This window comes from Salarias fasciatus, chromosome 18 (genome assembly GCF_902148845.1).
Source record: "Salarias fasciatus chromosome 18, fSalaFa1.1, whole genome shotgun sequence".
Lineage (NCBI taxonomy): Eukaryota > Metazoa > Chordata > Actinopteri > Blenniiformes > Blenniidae > Salarias > Salarias fasciatus.
The window spans coordinates 13,027,054-13,047,958 of NC_043762.1; the positions used below are offsets into that span (position 1 = coordinate 13,027,054).

Sequence of the window (20,905 nt, forward strand, 5' to 3'; positions counted from 1 at the left end):
CATGGGAGTTTTAGGTGCACACACTGCAGAGTGCAATTCAGAAGGGAAAGGATGGAGGGACATCTCCCCTCAGGTCTACATATCACTCTTCTGCTTTCCATCCTCAATCGGATTGATGGTACTTTACAAAAAACACTATATGAATCATTTTGAAATCCAAAAAAAAAAAGAAAAGAAAAGAAAAATCACATCTCACAAAGCGCCGCCCATCTCGTGAGTTCCAGGCCAAAGTTCCAACAGTGTCACATTAAATTATGTTGCTTTAAACAGCTGATCAATATGAAAAAAGACAGGCTTCAAAAGTTTTACCTGTTATAGTTATGGTTTTGCTTTTCATACGATTTGCAGATTTTAGCAATGTATTTGGAGGGAAATGCATGAATGATAAGGTCAAAGTGACCACAGTATCTTTGCTGATGCAGGACCAACGGAAAGCGATCGGACCACTGCCACCTCCTGCTCTGATTTGGTACTGCTTGAACTGGCTCTTCAAATTGTTTATTAGTGGAGCCAACCAGCTTTTCTTGTCACCACGTAATATTTCCAGTTTTAAAAATAAACTGAAACAAAAAGTGTGGCAGTCTGAGCTCAACAACTTCCACACATTTATCTTCTGACACAAGAAACCTGACAAAGTCTCCTGGCGTGTAATGTTCAACTTTGATGGTACTGAGTCCTCAAACCAACAGATGGAGGACCCACTACTGCCACCCTCAGCACTAAAGTGGCACTGCTGAAACATTACATACTGTACATTTAAACTGTTGTATTTGTGCAGCCAATCATGAAGCAGCACAAGTCTGTTAGCTCACCAAAAAACTGCAAGATTGCCCAAACATATTCCTCTACCTGACGGAGGATTAGAATTTCTGATACTGATTGTAACCGGGTCACGGACGTGAGGCAGCTGAAGTCTGTCCCAGGTCATCCTTCGACTGCCGCATTAACGCAACGTCTGGATGCTCGCAGATTAAATGATCCACTGGGAGCGGGGTATTAAGATTGATTGAGAGGGCGGACTGAGGAGGGAGTTAAGAACCTTGCAGGCATTATTTTACAGAGCAGTTCTAAGCCGCATTGTATGTTGCTATGGACGTCACAGAGGAGCCGGGCACCTTGTGCAACGCCGAGAAAGAAATAAGAGACGGAAACTGCGTGAAAGCTCCAAAAAGCAAAGAAATTTGTGTTTGGTTGACTGGATCTCACAAGGTCTTCTTCATTTCCATTTCACACTGGGTTAATGAACATTTGTGGGATGATCAGCAGAGATAATTATGTGGGTTGAGCTAAATCTTCGCCGAATCATTCTTTCTGCTTTTGGTGTGATCCAATGGATCGGATGGTTGAGGCGCAAAGACTCAGACCCACTGCTCATCCCACAAATGAATGTTGCTTTACAAACAAGAGACAACTTACAAAAGAAATAAACAAGCTTTTCTGAAAGGTGATCATTATAAATACTTTTGAACCATGTATGCAATGAGCTGCAGAACACAAAGGGGTGAGAGATGACATGCGAAGGGTAAACGGAACACATCTGAATAAATGCATTCTGATTGGTTCACTGTGAGGCTCAGCTGGTTTGTGTCCTCTCATAAAATGTGAAAATCTTGTGGTCCCTTTTAAATACCATCAGGGCAAACAATGACACAAATTTGGTCAGAGGAAGAAAAAAAACCCAGAATGAGTTCTTGAAAGTCAGAGGCAGAAACCTACTTCTTTCTGTTCTTCGCCGTGGAAAAGGGCGGTGCCTGGGGCGAGATGGAAGCAGCGGCGGCGGCATCTTTACGCGGCCTGCCACGTGGTCGCTTGTCAGCGTGGGCAGGACTTCCTGTGGATGTGGCCCCTGCACTGCTGGAGGGCGGCGAGGGTCCCTGGTCAGAGGGTTCCACAGTATTATCCTCTGATGACATTCTGGAAAAAAACAAGAAGGCAGGATGAGTACAGGTGGTGCGAAGAGTTATTAATCATACTCGTGCCATAAGAATACTTTATTATGTCAAAGAGGAAAAGAGCAGCGGTGTAGTGGTTAGCAGTCTTGCTTTATGGCGTAAACATACCCAGTTCAAGTATGGGGGAGCAGCTGGATGTGGAGTTTGCATGTTCTTCCTGAATATGAATAACATTCCCAGGTAACCCTGCATTTGGCCATAAATTGGCTGGGATTAACTCCAGCCTTTGTTGGGAAGTCGGATATAGGAATGGGAGACTGATGGAAGGAGGAGGCTTCATACACTGTAAAAGTCAGTATACCACAATTAATTGGCCGGGCTTATTTAAAGAATCTGTTTTTGATCCCCTCTGACACAGAGCCAATTACACAAAGGTGAAACTGTCAGCTGATGCAGACAGATTGACTTGTGTTTCCTGTCTTCATGCCAAGAATGGGTGCTTTCAGAGACCTCCCAATGATCTGACATAAAGACAGAGAAAATAAGAGCGCTGGTTGATGCAGCTGATTTGTCCACAACAGAGTTCAGTGCAGACAAGATTGAAAGAAGAGCATGCGATCTCAGAACGTGGAGGTTCCTTCTGTAATTGGTAAAGCGAGATTACACACGACTGACCTGCATGAGAAAAGAAAGGGAGAAAACTATCAATCATTTATTTACTAAACATTGTTAGTTTTAATCTGATAAACTAGTATCCTGCATCGTGGGAATCTGCCATTAAGTCAAAGAGAGAGAAAATGAATAGATGTATGGATTTACAAAAACATGTGTATCAGTTTGTGCCAGAGCCTTACAAAAAAAGCCTGAAGTTTAAATCCAATTTTCTCCAAATATAAAGTGCTATTTGTGAAGTATTTATGTGTAAAATGAAATTGGAATACAGAAGTTCTGAGTTCTGTGAAAGCAAGAGACAGTTCTGTAATCAGCTGCTGTGATAATGAGGACACTGCATTTTACAGCTGCAAACATTTCACTTCTCTTCTTTGTAATTAGCTTCCAAGACGCAACTTCACCTTCTTTACCAGAGGGTGAAAACTCTAGCACACGCACACGTGAGTCTTTTTATACTTTTCCAAACTCATCTTTATAATGTCAAAACCAGCTTCGTTCATTCACGCCTCTGTGCTGTTGACGCACCTTCAGTGATGGTTATTTGTGGCTGTCCAAGTCAACACAAGGAAACACTTCTGCTGGAAAAGTGTCTGTACGCAGAGAATTTCTGCTTGTGTTCCACCTAAATGTTTCTCCCAGTGTTAAATTGTTCTCTCCTCATTTTGTTCGAAGTTCTGACTAGTTGTCTAAACAGTTAAATGCCCATCCCCTCACTCTTCTGCACCACAAAGACTAGTCGGTGCTTTATTCATGCACCTGCCTGCCACTAATTGGGGCTAGAGAGCAGTCAGACAACAGTCCACCTCCATTATGCTTTAACGATGCTGCGTGAAACAAAGGGATGTCTTGCTAAACCAGCACAATTCGAAAAACTGAAAATGAAGTAAGGCAGCATGACTGCTGCATCACAAAAGAAACCACATTAACCTAAGATGTGCATATTGACCTGCACCAAACCACAACTGCTGCTGCTGCTGGTTTCTAGCCACATTCAGGCTAGTTTGACGTTTTTATGCTTCTATCCAGCCCGACGTGGGAAGATAAGGTTGCCTTCATTTCACTCAGCTGAAGGTTTAAAGCTTCAGGAAAAAAATAAAAAAACATGATAGGTTGAGTTTCAATACATCTGGAGTTTACCCTTGGTTAGCTGGATCAGCTTGAGTGCACCATGACCCTGAACTGGATTAAGTAGCATAGAAGATTCATGGATGAATTGAGTTGGAATATAGAGGCGCTAAATGCTAAGCTACAAAGAACTATCGCTACACAAAGAAAAATGTCTCATACATGAACAGTATTTAAAATCGAATATGGCAGTTAAAGACTGTGACAAAAAGGCTTCAAACTACATCTGGGACAATGTAAACTATGCTAAATTCTGACTGTTTTCTGACTTTCTAAAGTTAAATAACGTATTTGGTAGGAAAATCTCTAGTCATGACACATGTTCACAAAAACAGAGGTCAATGACCAAATTTCTTTAAAAAGAAGAGAAAAATCTTAAGTCTGTGGATCACTGCTGAATTGATTAAATCCATATAACATAAGTCAAAAAAAGACAAAATATACATTTAAAAGCCTAGTGACCTCAAAGCTACTTTGTCTGTTGAATCGTGAGGTTTTATTTCCCCTGAGGTTCACATTTGGGTTTCAATGAAAGCCCGGTATTACATAGGTTACATATATGAGACGTCGAGTTCACTGAGGATCCAGCTGGGGCATAAAGTACCCCTGCCTGTCGTTAAGTTAACACCAAACATGCTTCTTTCTCATATTGACGAGTAATCATTAGCTGAATGGTTAACGTACCGATAAATCCTGAAGTATATCCTCTAAGCCTTTTGAACCATTTACTACTGGTGTGTTGAAGTTAATGGTTGCCTTGAAGTCAACCATGAGACTGAATGTATAACTTTGTATCACAACTTGTGTTTTTTCCCCACTTTGGCTCACTTTAGTGTTCTTATTTGTTTCAATGCTTGACTCCCATCTGCTTTTAGTAGTATACACATTCATTTTGTCCTCCATTTATCCCATTTATCAAAAGACATGAAAGCAAGTTAGGAAATAAATCTACATTAGTGTATTTCTACCCACAAAACTGAAAAAAAACAAACAATATCACATTTTAATGATGATACTTGTCACTTGAAATACTGACGCACTTTCATTTTTTTAACACATGTAATATTGTGGAGCAAAAGCTTTGTTTCAAATAAATTTTTAGTTTCATGTTCAATTACGAATAAAGTTCAACATTACATGTTGCCACAAGATTTTTGCAGTTCAGAAACTTGAAGTCAAACAGGATCATTGGCTTTGCTTCTGGCCAATATGAGCTGTGCTGTGCCAGGAGCTATTCCCTCACAGCAACCTGTAATCTGCATCCAACCACGCCGCGTTTTCTATCTGCTGCCCCACACCCAGAGAAAGAGGAGCCCATAACAAACCACTCCACAGCGAACAGGACCAATGCTGCCCCTCTGTTTCCTTCAACAATGCAAAGTGAATTTCAGAGGTGGTATGAGAGCAGAGGAGGAATCAATTCATTAATAATAACTCAATAAAGTACTTCAGCATGGATGCACCAGAGATGAGTGGAAGAAGATTATGACACCAATATTTGGGTTAGTCCAATGAGTGGTGCACAAAATTTTTCCTGAACCACCCCCCGCAGACCCTCTTTCATACTGCAACTCACCAAATATTCGCAGTGAAGCCAAACACTGACAGACACACCCACTCTTACCAACATACAGGTGGAGCCTGTAAATGGAAGTATCGGGCGAATCAGTAGTCTGCTCTGGGTGCTCGCACAACATGTGTGTTAACATTGTCATTTACTTGTCAATCTTACTTCATTCAGATTGGTTGACAAACTGATGTTTGGCTTGATATGCACCTGTTTGGCTTGATATGCACCTGATCAAATCACTGGACTGATCCTATCATTCGTTTCACTGTGACACGGGTTGTTCGTAATGTGCATGTGATCTCACACGCAACCCCACATCCAGCTTTAACCAGATGTGCTGAAGACAGACCTGTTAGCTAAGCTAAATGACCTTGTTTCTTTTCTTTTTTGTGTGTGTGCGTGTGCATACTTTGTTAATTTTTGTTTTCTGCATTACCTGATCCTATTTCTAGGATACAGTGACATGCCACATTACTGTGACTAGCTACTCTGATGAACCGATGGAGATCAGCGATCCAGCTTATGAACCCACAGTGACGACCTGTCCGCTTGATTTCATCTTGGATTTCTGATCACAAGCCTGCTTCTCTAACCTTGAGGTCACCACTGCCCCGAGAAAATTAAACACCACAACAAAAACATTCCCCTTCTTCAGAATCTGATCGGGAAAAGACAATCACATGTTTAGGAGCAGCGTTATCTTCTGCACGTTTTACTTCAGTGTGCGTCAATTGGTGATGCTGCATATCAGACTTGAGCGCAAAACTCTTTAAGTGGGAAGCAATCTGATGTGCCGTTTACATGGACTCTGATCGGTTCACAAACAGAGTTACACCACCCCTGACCCCATCAGAATGTCAGATACGGGAAATCTAATCATAGAAAAATGATCCATGTAAACAGCTAGTGATGTCCAATCCTTTCCATGAGGGTCCATAGTCCTGGTTTTTGCATTTTTTAAATGTGCTTTCCCGTTATGCCTGATAATGATAAATGATTTGTTCAAAGGTGTTTTTCAGACTTTGATGAGGTTGCAATCAATGAGATCAAGTGATTTGGAGACGCTGACAAACAAAACCAGGTTTGAATGTCACTATGTCAGAAAGTGTTCTGACGTTTTTTTTTTGTTTGTTTGTTTTTGGGTCAACATTTGCAAATGCAATTTTGACATCAGGGAAGGCGCTGCTGGGAATTCCAACAACCTCATCGGAGATGCCGAACCCCCAGGGTGGGAGCCACTAAGTTATAAGTGATGTAATGTGGTTAGTCAATAGAAACTCTGTGAAAATCTTGTTTCAGTATTTCAGAGACTGATATGTTGCAGTGAAACTGACAGTGTACATTTGCAGTGAATCATAGTGAAAACAAGCTTCCTCCTTTCGTTTATGATTTAAAACGCATTTCAGACATACACACACACACACACACACACACAAGATTTTGTTGTTAATTTTGTCTTGTGACCAAACAGAGATGTAGTATGATAGTACTGATGTGACAGTTTCATTCAACCCTTAACAGCTTGTGACTAACATGCATCCATAATTCCATAATGCTCAGATATAAAGCTGACTGTGTTCAAACTGTACACTCATTTTACTGAAACCATCAACAGTAATTCCAACATCAAGCCCATGATCACTTTCAGTCCTGTTTTTTTCTTTAGATTTTGCTTCACATTGTCATTCCCAAAGGTAAAACTACTTCCAGAAACCAGACACATCTGCTTTTCCTGACAAATATATCAGCTACGGATAAGGGACATTGGTAGAAAAATAAATCCCAACCAAGTCGCTTTCAAAGTCATTCACGAAAACAACAACAAAAACAACAAGACATTCGGACAAACCTTTATGATTAGACACCAAGTCTACATGGTGAACTACATCAGGGAAGCAGCTCAATAGTTTGTAAAGCATGATGGACAGAGTGCTTCACATTACAGTCTGCGGAGTGTACCAACATCTGCAATGTCAGAGAGGAGTTTTGTAGTTCAACCATTATGAGGTGTTTTAGTGTCAATGACCCAGAAGAGGGCTCATTTTTATAGACAGCACTGGGGTTAAGGCAGCTCCAGAGAGAACCACAGCCAAACTTCAAGCGCTTACCAGTGTGGTGTCAGATTTAAATGCTCTTTAAAAGGCATGTTTTAGTACTGATTTTAATGGTGCTTTCACACTCTGTTAGTGCAGACCAAAATGTACATTTGATACATTGGAGTGGGGATGGTTTTTGTGTTGATCTGGTTAAAAATCCGCACCAGATGATTTAGCATCACAGTTCCGTGATTGCAGTTTCTAATTGGTGTAATTTGCTCCTTAAATCATGTCTTCCTTTCATCAGCATTTTGTTAAAAAAATTGTGCACCGATATATTACACAATAAGGCCCTGTTCTCGCGACAGTATTTTCAAATGAAAACAGAAATTTTTTGTTGCGTTTTAGGGGTTTGTTTACACAACAACGGTGTTCAGACTCAATGAAAATACAACTTTTTGAAACCGGTTCCCAAGGTGGAAATTTCTGAAAATGCTCTGTCTTGATCGCCATGGAAACATGTGAAGCGCTGCTTCTGTGCACCACGGCCATGGTGAATAGTTCTGCAGCACAGGCAGATGGACAATAACAACAATGGCAGCCTCCAGTGTGTCATGGCTCCCTCCCAGTCCATATTCTCCTGGCATGTCATATTTTATATATAATTTAATAGATATATAGGGTCACCTTTGTTTTTTAATTGAAACTGCAGGCACTTGCAGAGAACCGTAAGTTCTAAAAAAAAAAAAAAAAAGTATGCGGACATTCGAATGGACAAACAAACAGCACGAACTCGAGGTGTGGGGTGCCAACTACGTAGTTTTCAGTCTTTCAGTGTAAATGGACAGGACATCTTTTCCAAAACGGTTCCATGTAAACACAAAACCTTTTTGAGATGAGAATGTAAAATCCATGCATTTTCACTTGAAACGTTGTGTAAATGGGGTCTTAGACTGCAGGAGGTATTGTTTCGGAGTGTTGAGTTGATTATTCATTCTACAATAAGTACAAACATTTAAGTAGGTGACTACATTGTATTTGTCACCTAACTTGTTTTCCCGAGTAACAGTGCTCTATCACTTGCTCTGTAATTTCTATCAGCTGTCTGGGTTTTTTCTTTTTCAATACCAAATATCAGCCTGTAGTTTCCACCAGCTGCATTTCAGTTTGTTGTTGGTCAGCCATTTATCTTTTTTATTGAATATCCACACTTTTCTCTCACATCCAGAACCCCGTCAATATGATTTTCCCCAGTTATCACAGTTTATTCTTTTGTGACATGTATATTGTGCATGCTTGGTATCCCGTTATTCAGTTTAGGATTTATGTGACACTGTTAAACAGAGAGTCTTTGAGGCATACACATCAGTGTACGAACCAATTATTCATGGGTATGAACTCCTCAAACCAAAAATCAATGACGGACTAAGCCTGGGTTTCCCCTCATTTATTGGCATTTTCATTCACCATGTTTGATCTGGAAAGACCCACAATGCACAGCTCAGACAAAAGAAGCCCTTTTAGTTCAAGCTTGTGGACTCAGCTGGTGTACAACCTGGTTCCAAATTCACCTGTGTCATATGTTGACCTAAAAACCAGCCTGCGAGGTCGAGCATCAGCTCTTTGTGGGTCTAAGTCCTGAATACAGGGCAAAAACTTTGATTACAGTCTGAGCCGAAGTGTAAAAGCCAGACACGATACATTAATTACAACTAACTCACAGATCTTCAATTTTCACATGTTAACATTTGAGTTACTGACTCACTTTGATTAGCACTGAAGCTGCTAATTCATTCGCCTTGTTAGCAGCATCACCCCACTTATTCAGTCTCCAACCTCACACTTTATCAGTGGGAAGTTTCCAGGTTGACAACATTCAAAAACATTTTCGCCCACTTGGACGAGGTTTCCATTTCCCAGTTAGTCATAGGTGTTAAAAAAAAAAAAATTCTAATTTTGGCGATGACAGCATTGGACATTTTCAGGCAGACTTTGTCTTACAACAACAAAGGCAAAAAATAAATAAATTATCAACTTCTAATTTACTCATCTAAACTGTGTTTTTTATTGGAGAGTCGGGTATGATGTGTTCATAAGCAAAGCTATAACCTGGAGAAGCTAATGGGGTTACAACTGAGTGGTTCATTCCTGTGGCTGATAACTCTGGAAAATAGCAGTGGACTTGAAAAAGTCTTATTCCCAGGTTGGGAGTGTTCACATTAACACAACAACTTCATAAAAACACAGATAAATTGACAAACATTTTCACCAGCACAACAAGTCACCAACAGGTGAAGTGGCCATTACTTAAAGACATACAGAAATACTTTTATAGCTAGCTAACTTCACAATTTACACAGGTGAAGTTAGACTATTTTAATTTTTCATAATTTTAAATCAGAAATAATTATTCCTGTGAAATTCGTTGAATAGTATCAAATTACTTTAAAGCTCGTGTCTGGAGTTTTGAAAGAGAGAGGGTTTTTTTTAATCCAACGTCTGGAGGTTCCGCCTTCCCTCTGCTTTCATGAGCGACCAAGCCACGCCCCTTTAATTGTGCACGCGAAGTATTTGTCGGGTGAAAATGAGAGCCTCTGAGTCCTACAGCATCCTACATGTTTAGCTGTTTACGGTGGATGTTCAGCAGACAGTGGATATATCCGAGGTAAGCGGGGCGGCTGCTGCGTTGCTAACTCACCTCTGCCTGGGCGAGCGGCCGTGCTCTCTGGCTGCGCGCACACTTTGATTGACAACACGAAAATGCGGAAGCTCGAAATCTATTGGCTGACGCTGACCGGCGCTTTTTCGGGTAACACAGCCTGTTGAAAAATGATACATACATTGGAAACGAACGGAAACTTCGGACACGAGCTTTAACGGCGCTCTCAAAAGCTTCTTAACATTTGAAAGCTGTCAAACTGAATTTTCATTCATTTTCTGCCGCTTTATCCCTTTCGGGGTCGCGGGTGGCTGGAGCCGATCCCAGCTACTGTGGGCGAAGGCAGGGTACACCCTGGACAGTTCGCCAATCTGTCGCAGGGCTGACATATATAGACAAACAACCATTCACTCACACATTCATACCTCGGGGCAATTTTTTTTTTTTAGGGTGATCAATTAACCTACCATGCATGTTTTTGGACCGTGGGAGGAAGCCGGAGTACCCGGAGGGAACCCACGCACACACAGGGAGAACATGCAAACTCCACACAGAAAGGCCCCGAGCCCCAGCCGGTATTTGAACCCAGGACCGTCTTGCTGTGAGGCAAGAGCGCTAACCACTGCGCCACCATACGGCCCACTGAATTTTCAATACGCATAATTCCCCACTTCTTGGTCACACTATTTTATTGTAAATGAGGACAATATGGATAATTTCCAGGCAAATTCAGTGTTAGTTTTAGAAAAAGATTGTCAAATAACAATCCAAAAACATCAAAATTACACATTAATAAATACATACTTCAAGAATAAATTTTAGAATGTCTTTATAAGGGCGGGAGGTTTACATAAACAGGCTTTCAGCCATGACGACAAGGAATGAGTCAAACAAACACAAAAATAACACTATTCCTAAATTAATGGTGACAGTTCAACATTTTCAGACACATCCATTCCCATTTTAAGCAAGTAACCTGCATCTGACCTGAAATGACACCGCTTTGTTGGCATGTCCAGAATGTTCCCTATGTGTGCATTCAATACAAGTTTCAAGGGAAGGGTTAACATACTGAATTTGCCACCGACCTCAAATGAGTTAGCTATGCTATTAGAGATTTATGAACATATTCAAATTCTGGTAAAGGTATAATGATGCCATTTCTCTTTTGAGTGGTGACAACAGCTTTAATGCCGAGTCAGTCTTAATTTTAGTAAGTTTATATGGTAACATACTGCACATCTTAAACCCAATGGACCTATTTCATACTCATCATGAATATACTTGTATAAGTAGCAACACCACTGAAAATGTTCAAGGGCATCCAGTGTATAATTTTCCAAATAGATTTCAAAGACGCAATCCCAAATGACATGAAATCTACATGAAAACAAGCTGGACTGCAGCCAATGAATGACCTGTTCTGAGAGTTGTGTAAGAGGTCTTTGGTAGATTTCCAGATTATGGGACTAGAGGTTAAGATTTATGAAGAAAGGACTAAAATAAGACCATTTCTCCTTTAAATTGGAACACCATTGGACATTTGACACTTTGAGTCCAACTTCCAGTAAACATAATGCACATAGGCCTGGGAAGACTGCATGATAGATGAGGATGAACTTGATCATTTTCCCAGGCTCAATAAATTGCCATATAACCACGGGGGTAACACTCAAGCATGCAGTATGTTTGTTTTCATCTGTCACCTCCAAGCAGTAGCATGGCAAGATGGTTCACTCTGCATTAATCTCAGCACCTTAACATGTTTATTTCAAAGCGGAACGAAGGAAGTGAACCCTCTTCACAGCCGCATCTTTGTTTCCGTGGAAAGAGGTGGAGCCACAAGCATACAAGATGGGTCGTACCACCTTACTGATGCCCGAGCCCATCTGATCTCGGAAGCTAAGCAAAGCAGGACCTAGGTGGGAGATCACAACAGAACACCAAAGGCCAGGGTGAATGCAGTGTGAAAGTGAGTGGTTGATGGTGGTTGGAGGGGCTGATGGCGCAGTGTGGCACCATCGCTTCCATCAATCTAACCCAGGGTAGCTGTGGCTACACGTGTACCTTACCACCATCGAGTATGGAACAAATGAATAATGCCATTCAGTGTTTCCCCTCGGTTGAGAATTTACTTGTGGTGGTGGGCCGGGCGGTGTAGGAAGATGTTGCGGTGTTTGATAAGTGCATTCACAATAATCTGGTCAAACTGGTTTATGAACCATGTGTTATTTATTCTAGATATTTCTCATTATATGGGGTCAATTTTCTTGAAATGCTATTACATTTATCAAGATTAGGGTACAAAACATATCTATGTATCCGAACTTTCACAGCAACAGACGTCCAAATCCGACAGAACTCTGCTGTTAAAGGGCAACTCCGGTTTTTTGACACCTGGACCTTATTTATAGGTGTGTGCATGCTCATATACTCACTCAGACAAACATTGTGCAGCTCGGAGTCCTTCAGAAGTTATTTAGATCCAAACGATGTAGCCGCACTAGCGGGGGTGCCACAGCAATGGAGCGTTAGCGCTGGACATAATCTCTGCAAAGTCGCTCATTTCGGCTGTATTTCTTCATCCATCGCCAGTGTTATCAAGTCAGCTCGTCTACCGTCTTCAGGTGGGTCAGCTGAAGAGCTGACAGTTTTCGCTAATTTAGCCACAATTAGCTCGGATGGGAACGTTGCGGCGCTCCTCTCCCCAGCAGAGAGGAACTTTGAGTCGGCCTCGGCTGTCACGGTGCCCCGGCGTCTGACTTCCAGGGGCCGAGTTGGAAAACGGCCCTCAGCTGCTCCACGGAGGCTCCGGACACCTGCGAAGACGCACGGCTCACACGCGGCCGCTGGGCCGCTGGATGTCTCTCCTCGCCGGGAGGATGCGTATCCCTGGAAGATGCGCGCTCTGGGCCGGCCGCGGGACGGAGCTCTCTCCTCGCCGGGAGGAAGCGTATCTCTGCTCCCCGGGGGATGCACGCTCCACGCCGGCCGCGGGACGCGCAACGGCCCGCCGCGCCGCGGCCGGAGTTCTCTCCTCGCCGGGAGGAAGCGTATCTCCGCTTCCCGGCGGATGCGTGCTCCACGCCGGCCGCAGGACGCGCGACGGCCCGGAGCTCTCTCCTTGCCGGGAGGAAGCGTATCTCCGCTTCCCGGCGGATGCACGCTCCACGCCGGCCGCGGGACGCGCAACGGCCCGCCGCGCCGCGGCCGGAGCTCTCTCCTCGCCGGAAGGAAGCGTATCTCCGCTTCCCGGCGGATGCGCGCTCCGAGCCAGGCCGCGGGACACCGCCGGAGGCCCCCCTTCCGACCGAAAGGCAACCCAGCGCCGATGGAGGAAAAATACAGCCGAAATGAGCGACTTTGCAGAGATTATGTCCAGCGCTAACGCTCCATTGCTGTGGCACCCCCGCTAGTGCGGCTACATCGTTTGGATCTAAATAACTTCTGAAGGACTCCGAGCTGCACGATGTTTGTCTGAGTGAGTATATGAGCATGCACACACCTATAAATAAGGTCCAGGTGTCAAAAAACGGGAGTTGCCCTTTAATGTGAATGTCTTCTCTGTGGGCTTTAGGGAAAATCCGATGAATGGAAGACTATGGGAAATTATTAATGTTACGTGGTTCCAGATGTTTCCAGTGTGATGTGGTGTTATGAGCATCTGAGAATGGAACACAACTGGATGTCTACCTGGCACTGAATTACAAATGAGCCCAACTTGTTTGTTTGCAATCTCCTCCTCAGTTTCCTGTCCACACAGCATCGCTTCAGGAAATATTTACATCCACGCAACATAACAAGGACTCAAAACGATGTAGTTCACCCGCCAGGCCTTCAGATGGCGCTGTCACTCTGACACAGGAACTCCAAAATAGAGAAGAAGACACGGAGCAGGACTCGGAGCTGCACATGCAGCGTGATATAAACAAACAACACCAGAAGACATGGCCTGTTCAATAAAACAGCATGAGGAGCTTCTGCTGGAAAAATCAGCCAATCAGCTGATGAGGAGTTTCACTGTCCGGGACGGTCGACCAGCATTAATCTGCAGCCCTGCAGGCTGTTAGCCTGTAGCCAGCAGCAGCTAAACTAGCATGTCTCCATGCTATGTGTCCAGAGATCATGTCTGCTGGTTCGGATGTTTCAGAGGGTCGAACGGCGTCTGTCTGCTCTGCTGACAGCTTCTTCTGCTGGCTGCTGGGATTTTAAACAGGAGTTGGTGGAGTCGTGTAGTGCAGCGTCTTAAAGGGACATGAACACTGCCCACCGACACAGCCAAAGCGGACTTTTTTTTAAATACCGAATTTACCGGTAACTAGTTGCCACGGCCCCAATTCAAGTCGTCACTGACTTCGCCAGACCCAAGCCAAGTCGGCCCCCGATCACCTCGGCCCCGACGGCCCCAAGGGGCCGTGGCAACTATAAACTGGCTGGCGGAATACACGGGGGCGCGCGAACGTGTTGGTGCGTGCGCGCCTGACACCCAGTGTGAGAGACAGACCGCGCGTTTTTTTTTTTAATTCATCTTCTTGGGCGGGTGTCAATCTACTTGGGCGGGCCGCCCTAGTAAAGTTTATGTAGGGGAAACTCTGCCATTGTAAAGCAACTCAGTGTCCTGAAAAGCTCTATATAAAACCAATGCATTATTATTACATACATACAGTGAGCCTCCTGAGGAGCAGGACAAGACACCTTAGGAGCAAAAAAATTAATAGTTCTGATAATGCTGAATGAAATGAATAAAAAGTTCTTAATAATCCAATTACAGTGGTAAAGCATGGGAAATAAAAGTTTATTCCATTTGACAGGGTATACTTGTATTAAGTTACTGTAGCGATGCAGAGCTGGCCGCCATGACTGTTGTGGGGCAATGCATCATGGAGTTTGGGATGGGGGATTCAGGATTCAAATGTTCTTGTGGTTTATTTTAATGTTCTGATTTTGCTAGTGCTGTTGATTGCGTTTTGGCGTGTTCTTGCAGTTAAATTTGCCTCAATAGTTTAGTTGATTACATTGTGCTGACCAGGAGTTAGAAGTGTTGTGTGTTTGATTGAGTTCAAAAGTGTGAGAGGCTAGCTGTGCTAATGGTATTCTACACAGTCAGTGATTACAATCTCATACGACAAAGTGTATATGGTAATATACCAGACAAAAGTTTTTTTAAGGATCTCATCTGTTTTATCACCTTCCTTTCAGGTAACTTAGATATTTGGAGTTTCAGAAGTGGGCTTAAAGGATGGTGAAGGAACATTTCATTAGAAGAGCAAAACAATTTTCCAAGGCTGTGTGGTGACACCAATAGACATTTCCTGGCACATTTAGTCTAATATTATGCTCATAAATATATTCATGGTAAGCTGCTTGGCTGGGTGGAGAAAGCAATGGGACGAGAGGTTCAAATCCATCAAAGCGTGATTAAAATAACACAATTTGTCATTGAGTGGTGGCAACATTGGCCACATTCAGTCCAAAGACATTGCCTAAATGTAGTCCCATATAACTTGAAATTCACGTGAGATACAGGATTTGCTATATGTAAAATTTATGCATTTGCCAGGATTTTTCTTTAATCCAAGATGATCACTTTTGTTCAGGTGAACTATGTTAAAAAAAAAAAAAAAAAAAAAAAAAGAATTTTAGTTTGGATTCATTGAGGCTCTGTTTATGCAACGATTAAGTGAATATGGAAAACTCTTACTGCGTTTTATGCGTTTGTTTACACAACAATGCTCAGAGCCAGTGAAAATTGAGCTTTTTAAAAATGACCCACGAGGTGGAACCTTTCAAAAACGCATCCCCTCTGTCTCTGTGTAAACACCAGACAATGCAACTATTCTCAAACGCTGCCACTGTTCACCACGGCCGAGGCAAATTGTTCCATTGCATATGTGCAAGTAGATGGTCAACAAAAAAAAACAATAGGTGGACTCCAAGGTGGCATGACTCCCAGTCCATATTCTCCTGGGACTTGGGGTTTTATAGTTGAAAAATGCCTGTAATAGAAATCCAACTTCATTGTCGATCCAAACAAACGTCAGCGTTCTCTCCATTTTAATGTTTATGGCGTACTGTTCTGTGTGCATGTGCGCAAAACAAACAGCAAGAACTTGCGGTCTTGCTTGCTAACTACGTCGTAACAGCGTTTCAACCATTTCCATGTAAACAAACTTTGTTTTCAAAATGTTGCTGTACAAAGGGAAACAAAAATGCAAAAACAATGCATTTTCCCTTGAAATGATGTGCAAATGGGGTCAACGATGTTAGTAAAACACTAAGCTGACAAGTCTATGTGGTGACAACAGGACTTTCTCAGGCATGTTTGGTAAAATATTTTGCAAATAAAACAATATGTGCAACAATGCCATTTTATTCCTAGTTGTGACGTGTAGGGCGCATTTTGGAGCCGACGTACCACCTAGTAAAGGATCAGAAATTCAGTTTCATTAAGATCATGAAATGGTGACACCATTTGATATTTTCAGTCACAGCTAGTCCAACTTTTTGATCAGAAATTGCACAAATGACGTGAATTTTGCATCTACAATCAACACATCTAATACATCCATCTTCTATACCGCTTTATCTTATGCAGGGTCACGGAGCATAGGAGCTAATCCCAGCAAACGATGGGCGGAGGCAGGACACAACCTGGACAGGTCACAGTCCATCACAGAACAAACAGAGACACACAACTACACACACACACACACACACACACACACACACACACACACACACACACACACACACACACACACACACACACCTAAGGGGCAATTTAGGTTCACCAATTAACCTCACAAGCATGCTATGGACTGTGGAAGGAACCCGGAGAGCCTGAAGGAAACCCACGCACACAGGGAGGACGTGCAAATGCCACATGGCCAGTGTTTGAATCACAACGTCCACTGAGCGGCCCCACACTTCACATTTTGTACCTTTCTTTCTTCATTATAGGGTGCAGTGGCAGCTCTAGTTTAGGTTTCTGTAATATGTAGCTTCAACAGGATCAAGTTAATAGCCTGAACGCCCAAACTGGGGGGAGGGGATCACTCTTCATCTCTGTACACTTTGACCCGTTGAGCGTTGGTGGCTCTACCAGCAGTGTAATACTGCAGACGAAATGGCTCTAGGGGTCATAGACACACACACGTCAATGCATTTACATGAGACTTTTTGTCCTCTTTAAATCTGAATGAAGGTTAATTTCACTCCAAAATGACCGTGTAATCATCTGAAATCTTTAATTTCAAATAAACCAGCCCGTTGATTCTGCACAAGCGGAATTACATCTAAATTAGGCTAAATTAGACTGTATCCTGGTCCTACTATGCGTGTTCGTCCGTGACGATGAAGCAATATTCCAAGATGGCGGCCCGCAGTTCAAGTCGTACAGAGATGACTTATTTAGCGTGAGCCTCAAAAGAAATTGATATAATGAAAAAAGTGGATGAAAGGACGCATAATTATGCGGCCATTTTTAAAGCTGTAGCATCACAGTTAATGAAGAAAAATCGCCAACAACATGTTTTGTTTACTTCCGGTAGACGTAACTACATCATGTCTGCTCCCTGTCCAATCAGAACACTTCACTGCCCCCAGCATTAAAGAGGATTTAATCCTTCATTTCCCCCTTGTAAACACGAAGCTCATAAATATAATTCAGAATAAAGCAATTCCGAATTAAACACACAATGTAACCATACTCACTACCCCATCATGGTAGCGATCTAATCAGGATAGCCCACACTTAATTTACAAGTCTTTAAAAACACCCACCATCATTTTTCCTTGGGTTACTTGGTGTTTTAAGAGTGGAATTAAGGCTATGTTGCACATAGCCAGGTATTTACAAAAACATATTTTTCCCTTTGTTTTCAAAAATGTTTTCATTTACACAAATCTCATTACTGAGATTTACTGTCAGCATGTCAAACCTATAGGCAGCAGTGTAATCAGATGCAGAAAGCCATGTTAGCCAATCCAAATCCTGGTAAAAAAAAAAAAAAAACCCAGCAAGTGGCATTTAGTTCCTCAGCATAAAAGTCATTTACTTGGACCAATAAGAGCGGAGCTCCTCCTGAATGTGGTAGATCACAGTAGCCAAACTCTAAAACACAGGTCACACACGTTAACGATATATACTGTCAAGTTAATTCTGTGTCCGCTATCTAACTCCAAATCTCCACCTCATCCAGATTTTTGCAATATAATTGCTGTCTAAGACTTGTAAGTTTGTTTACATGTAAACAAATGTCATGCACACATTGAAATATCATGTGTTTTGCTACATGTAAGCAAGGCATTAAAGTAAAGATTCATCATGATGACACCATTGGACAATTTCAAGTCCAACGTTTTGCTAATAAATTACACAAAAATAATCCCAAATGACTCCACCTTCCTTTGCCAACATATTGGATTCCCTCATGACTTGTAGATTATTTTGTAATTTACATCTCCTATTAAGGCCTGTGTGTGTCTGCCCCCTCAGAGAGTTGCATCAGGGGTGTTTTATAAGCAGATTTGCAGCCTGGTGAGCCTCGGCTGAGGGTGATGGGGCTAAACGTTGACTCCTGGGGCATCTGAGGTTAGGATCCAGGCAAGTCACGACCACCACAGTCTCAGTGGAAACATGCTAGCTAGCTTTTGTTACCTCCAGCCTGGGCACAAAGCACAGCTAACAGGGTTAGCCTGTTGTGTTCAACCTGCGACCACACACACAGAGGGAAGAGACCCTAATGCCGTCTGAAAGGTGAGAAAATACACCTGAGAGACTCAGAGTCCACACGAAGCTTTCACTCACTCTGTGGAGCAGCTTTTAACCAGCACGGCAACTCTGAAGGAGCAAACAGGTTATCTGCTGCTTACAGATACTTGGCCATCATTAAACCTCCAGCTTCTGCTAAAAGGTGGAGTATTTTACAAGTTGAAAATTAAAAACAAACAGGAGAGGATGGTTGAGAAGTCATAAGTTGTCCCGGTGTGATGGTGGGCTGGTGTAGCAACACAAAGGCTCGGTCTATTCAATGAACAGGCTCCACAAAAAAAGTGAAAACGATATGTTACACAACGAGGCAGGCTCGGGTTCTGTCCCCACCGACCACCGTTAGCTGTGTGCGGCCGTGTGATGCAGTCTGAGCTCTGGAGATGTGCTTAACAAACGCTTGGCCTTAATTTTTCGGAGGAGAAGGAGGAAAAAGCAGCTTTATGGCATGTTTCGCTCCGGTGAATAGTCTGAGTCATGAAAGCCAAGGCGGCGACAAACCCCCAACATCAGACCAGAGGAGGAGGAGGGCTGCGCTGGCTCACTTTAAACAGGGAAAAAACCCAATTCACATGAAAATACGGCTAACACCACAACAGGAAACCAAAGCTGTTGCTTTTCGCTCACCTTCCAGCCCTATGAGTAGCGTATTATCCTCTTCATGTCCAAATGACTGGGGGATGAAACGTCGCACTTTTATCACCCAGCTAAGCTAGCGCAGCTAGCGGAGCTAGCTAGCCTCTCTCCGGTGAAGCAGCACCGCAGCAGTCCTCAGAAACGCACCGCGCACATCACGATAATCCGGCGTCGCTTTCTTATTCCCAACTTTGCCCATTTGACGGAGGCGCAGACGATGTAAATCCAGCCGGGAACCGCTGCTCTGGCTCTCGCGTTAGCGGAGAGGAGGGGATCACTTTCCTTTCTCCGATGACAGCTGTCGTCGCACGAGTTCGGGTTAACACGGCTAGTTGGTGTTAGCCACCCAACAATTCTATCATTAAACAAACCGAGCAGCAGAAAGGGGTCCAAGCAAGCGGAGGAAGCGGTCTCCAAAAGGAGGCTCCTCCGGGAAGAGGAGGAGGGAGCGCAGGGGAGCCGGGAGCCGACCCGCGGAGGGGCTGCTTGGGCTTTCTTCAGCTGCGACAAGCTGCGGGACCGAGCGGCCAGTGAGGAGACTCCGAGCCGGCCTGCCACGCAGCAACGACCGCCTCCAGAGCGCACGGAGACGAACCCACCCGCAGCCCTCCGAAGAACGGCATCCACGCCAGGCCACGCCGACCCCCGCGGCCGCGACAAACGGCGGCGGAATATGACACACAAAAAAATTAAGTTGAAGATGACGCTTCTGTGTACTCCGTAACGGTGGCCATATCTAATGATAAGTGGCACCGCAGCGCAGCCCCCTCCAGGCTCCTCAAAAACTAGACCCACCTCCTCCTAGCGCAACTATCGGCGCGCAAACCTCTCCAGATCGGCGCCGCGAGTCCACAAAGGCGGTTCACGCAAACGTGGCAGATGTTTTAAAACCCCCACTTCCCTCGGGGTGTTAAAAAGACACCCCGGGAATCATTTTACAATTTCTTCAAAATACTCTCTGACCCTGCGGAGGGATACGGGCATTTAGTAAATAAAATAATGGCCAGGGTCGGGCGGAAAAGCCGGATCCCGGAGCGCGGCGGGCTTTGGAGCGGGACTGCGCGGCGGCCGTTGGTGCTCCGGGCTGCTCATGCAAATCTTGGCAAACAGCAGCAAGCGATAGTAAATCCATCCGAGAGGACCACGGAGCTGGATCAACTTTAACACGCCCGGGCGGAGGCGGTGGTTACGACCGTGCGTAAAACGAGCCCACCGAATGGGGGACCGGAGACGACTACACACAAACACACACACACACACACACACACAGACGCAGGCACACACACACACGCCTGCGCACACATGCAAGCCTTGCATTTAAGTAAGGGGAGCCTGCAAAACTGGCAGACATACTGTACATGCAAGGGTTAACTTTCGGAAAAGCCCCCCAGGGGTCGGCTTTCAGCGGCTCTCCATAATATGTGACAGAGCCGGAGGGCGTGACGTCTTTCCACCGATTTTATGCATTTTCAGTCTTTTTCCGTTGCAACTTGCTGAGTTTTGCTCGAGTGAAGCCCTCAGAAAAAGAACTGGGGAATAAACAGA

General features: G+C 43.8%; 1 protein-coding gene across 7 annotated transcripts in view; it reads right to left on the reverse strand.

Moving 5' to 3' along the window:
* kmt2cb (lysine (K)-specific methyltransferase 2Cb) overlaps nucleotides 1–20,268 on the reverse strand; it is an 85,240-nt gene extending 64,972 nt beyond the window's left edge. For 6 of the 7 annotated variants that reach the window (XM_030115174.1, XM_030115173.1, XM_030115171.1 and 3 more), the window contains exons 1-2: nucleotides 19,352–20,268; nucleotides 1,717–1,914 (exon numbers count right to left, since the gene is read on the reverse strand). In XM_030115174.1, coding sequence (XP_029971034.1) covers nucleotides 1,717–1,913 — 197 coding nt within the window. In that variant the 5' untranslated portion in view covers nucleotide 1,914; nucleotides 19,352–20,268. Of the gene's footprint in view, nucleotides 1–1,716; nucleotides 1,915–19,351 lie in introns of those variants that run through there. The other variant, XM_030115169.1, reaches the window with a different exon arrangement.
* Between the last annotated feature and the right edge of the window lie 637 nt (nucleotides 20,269–20,905).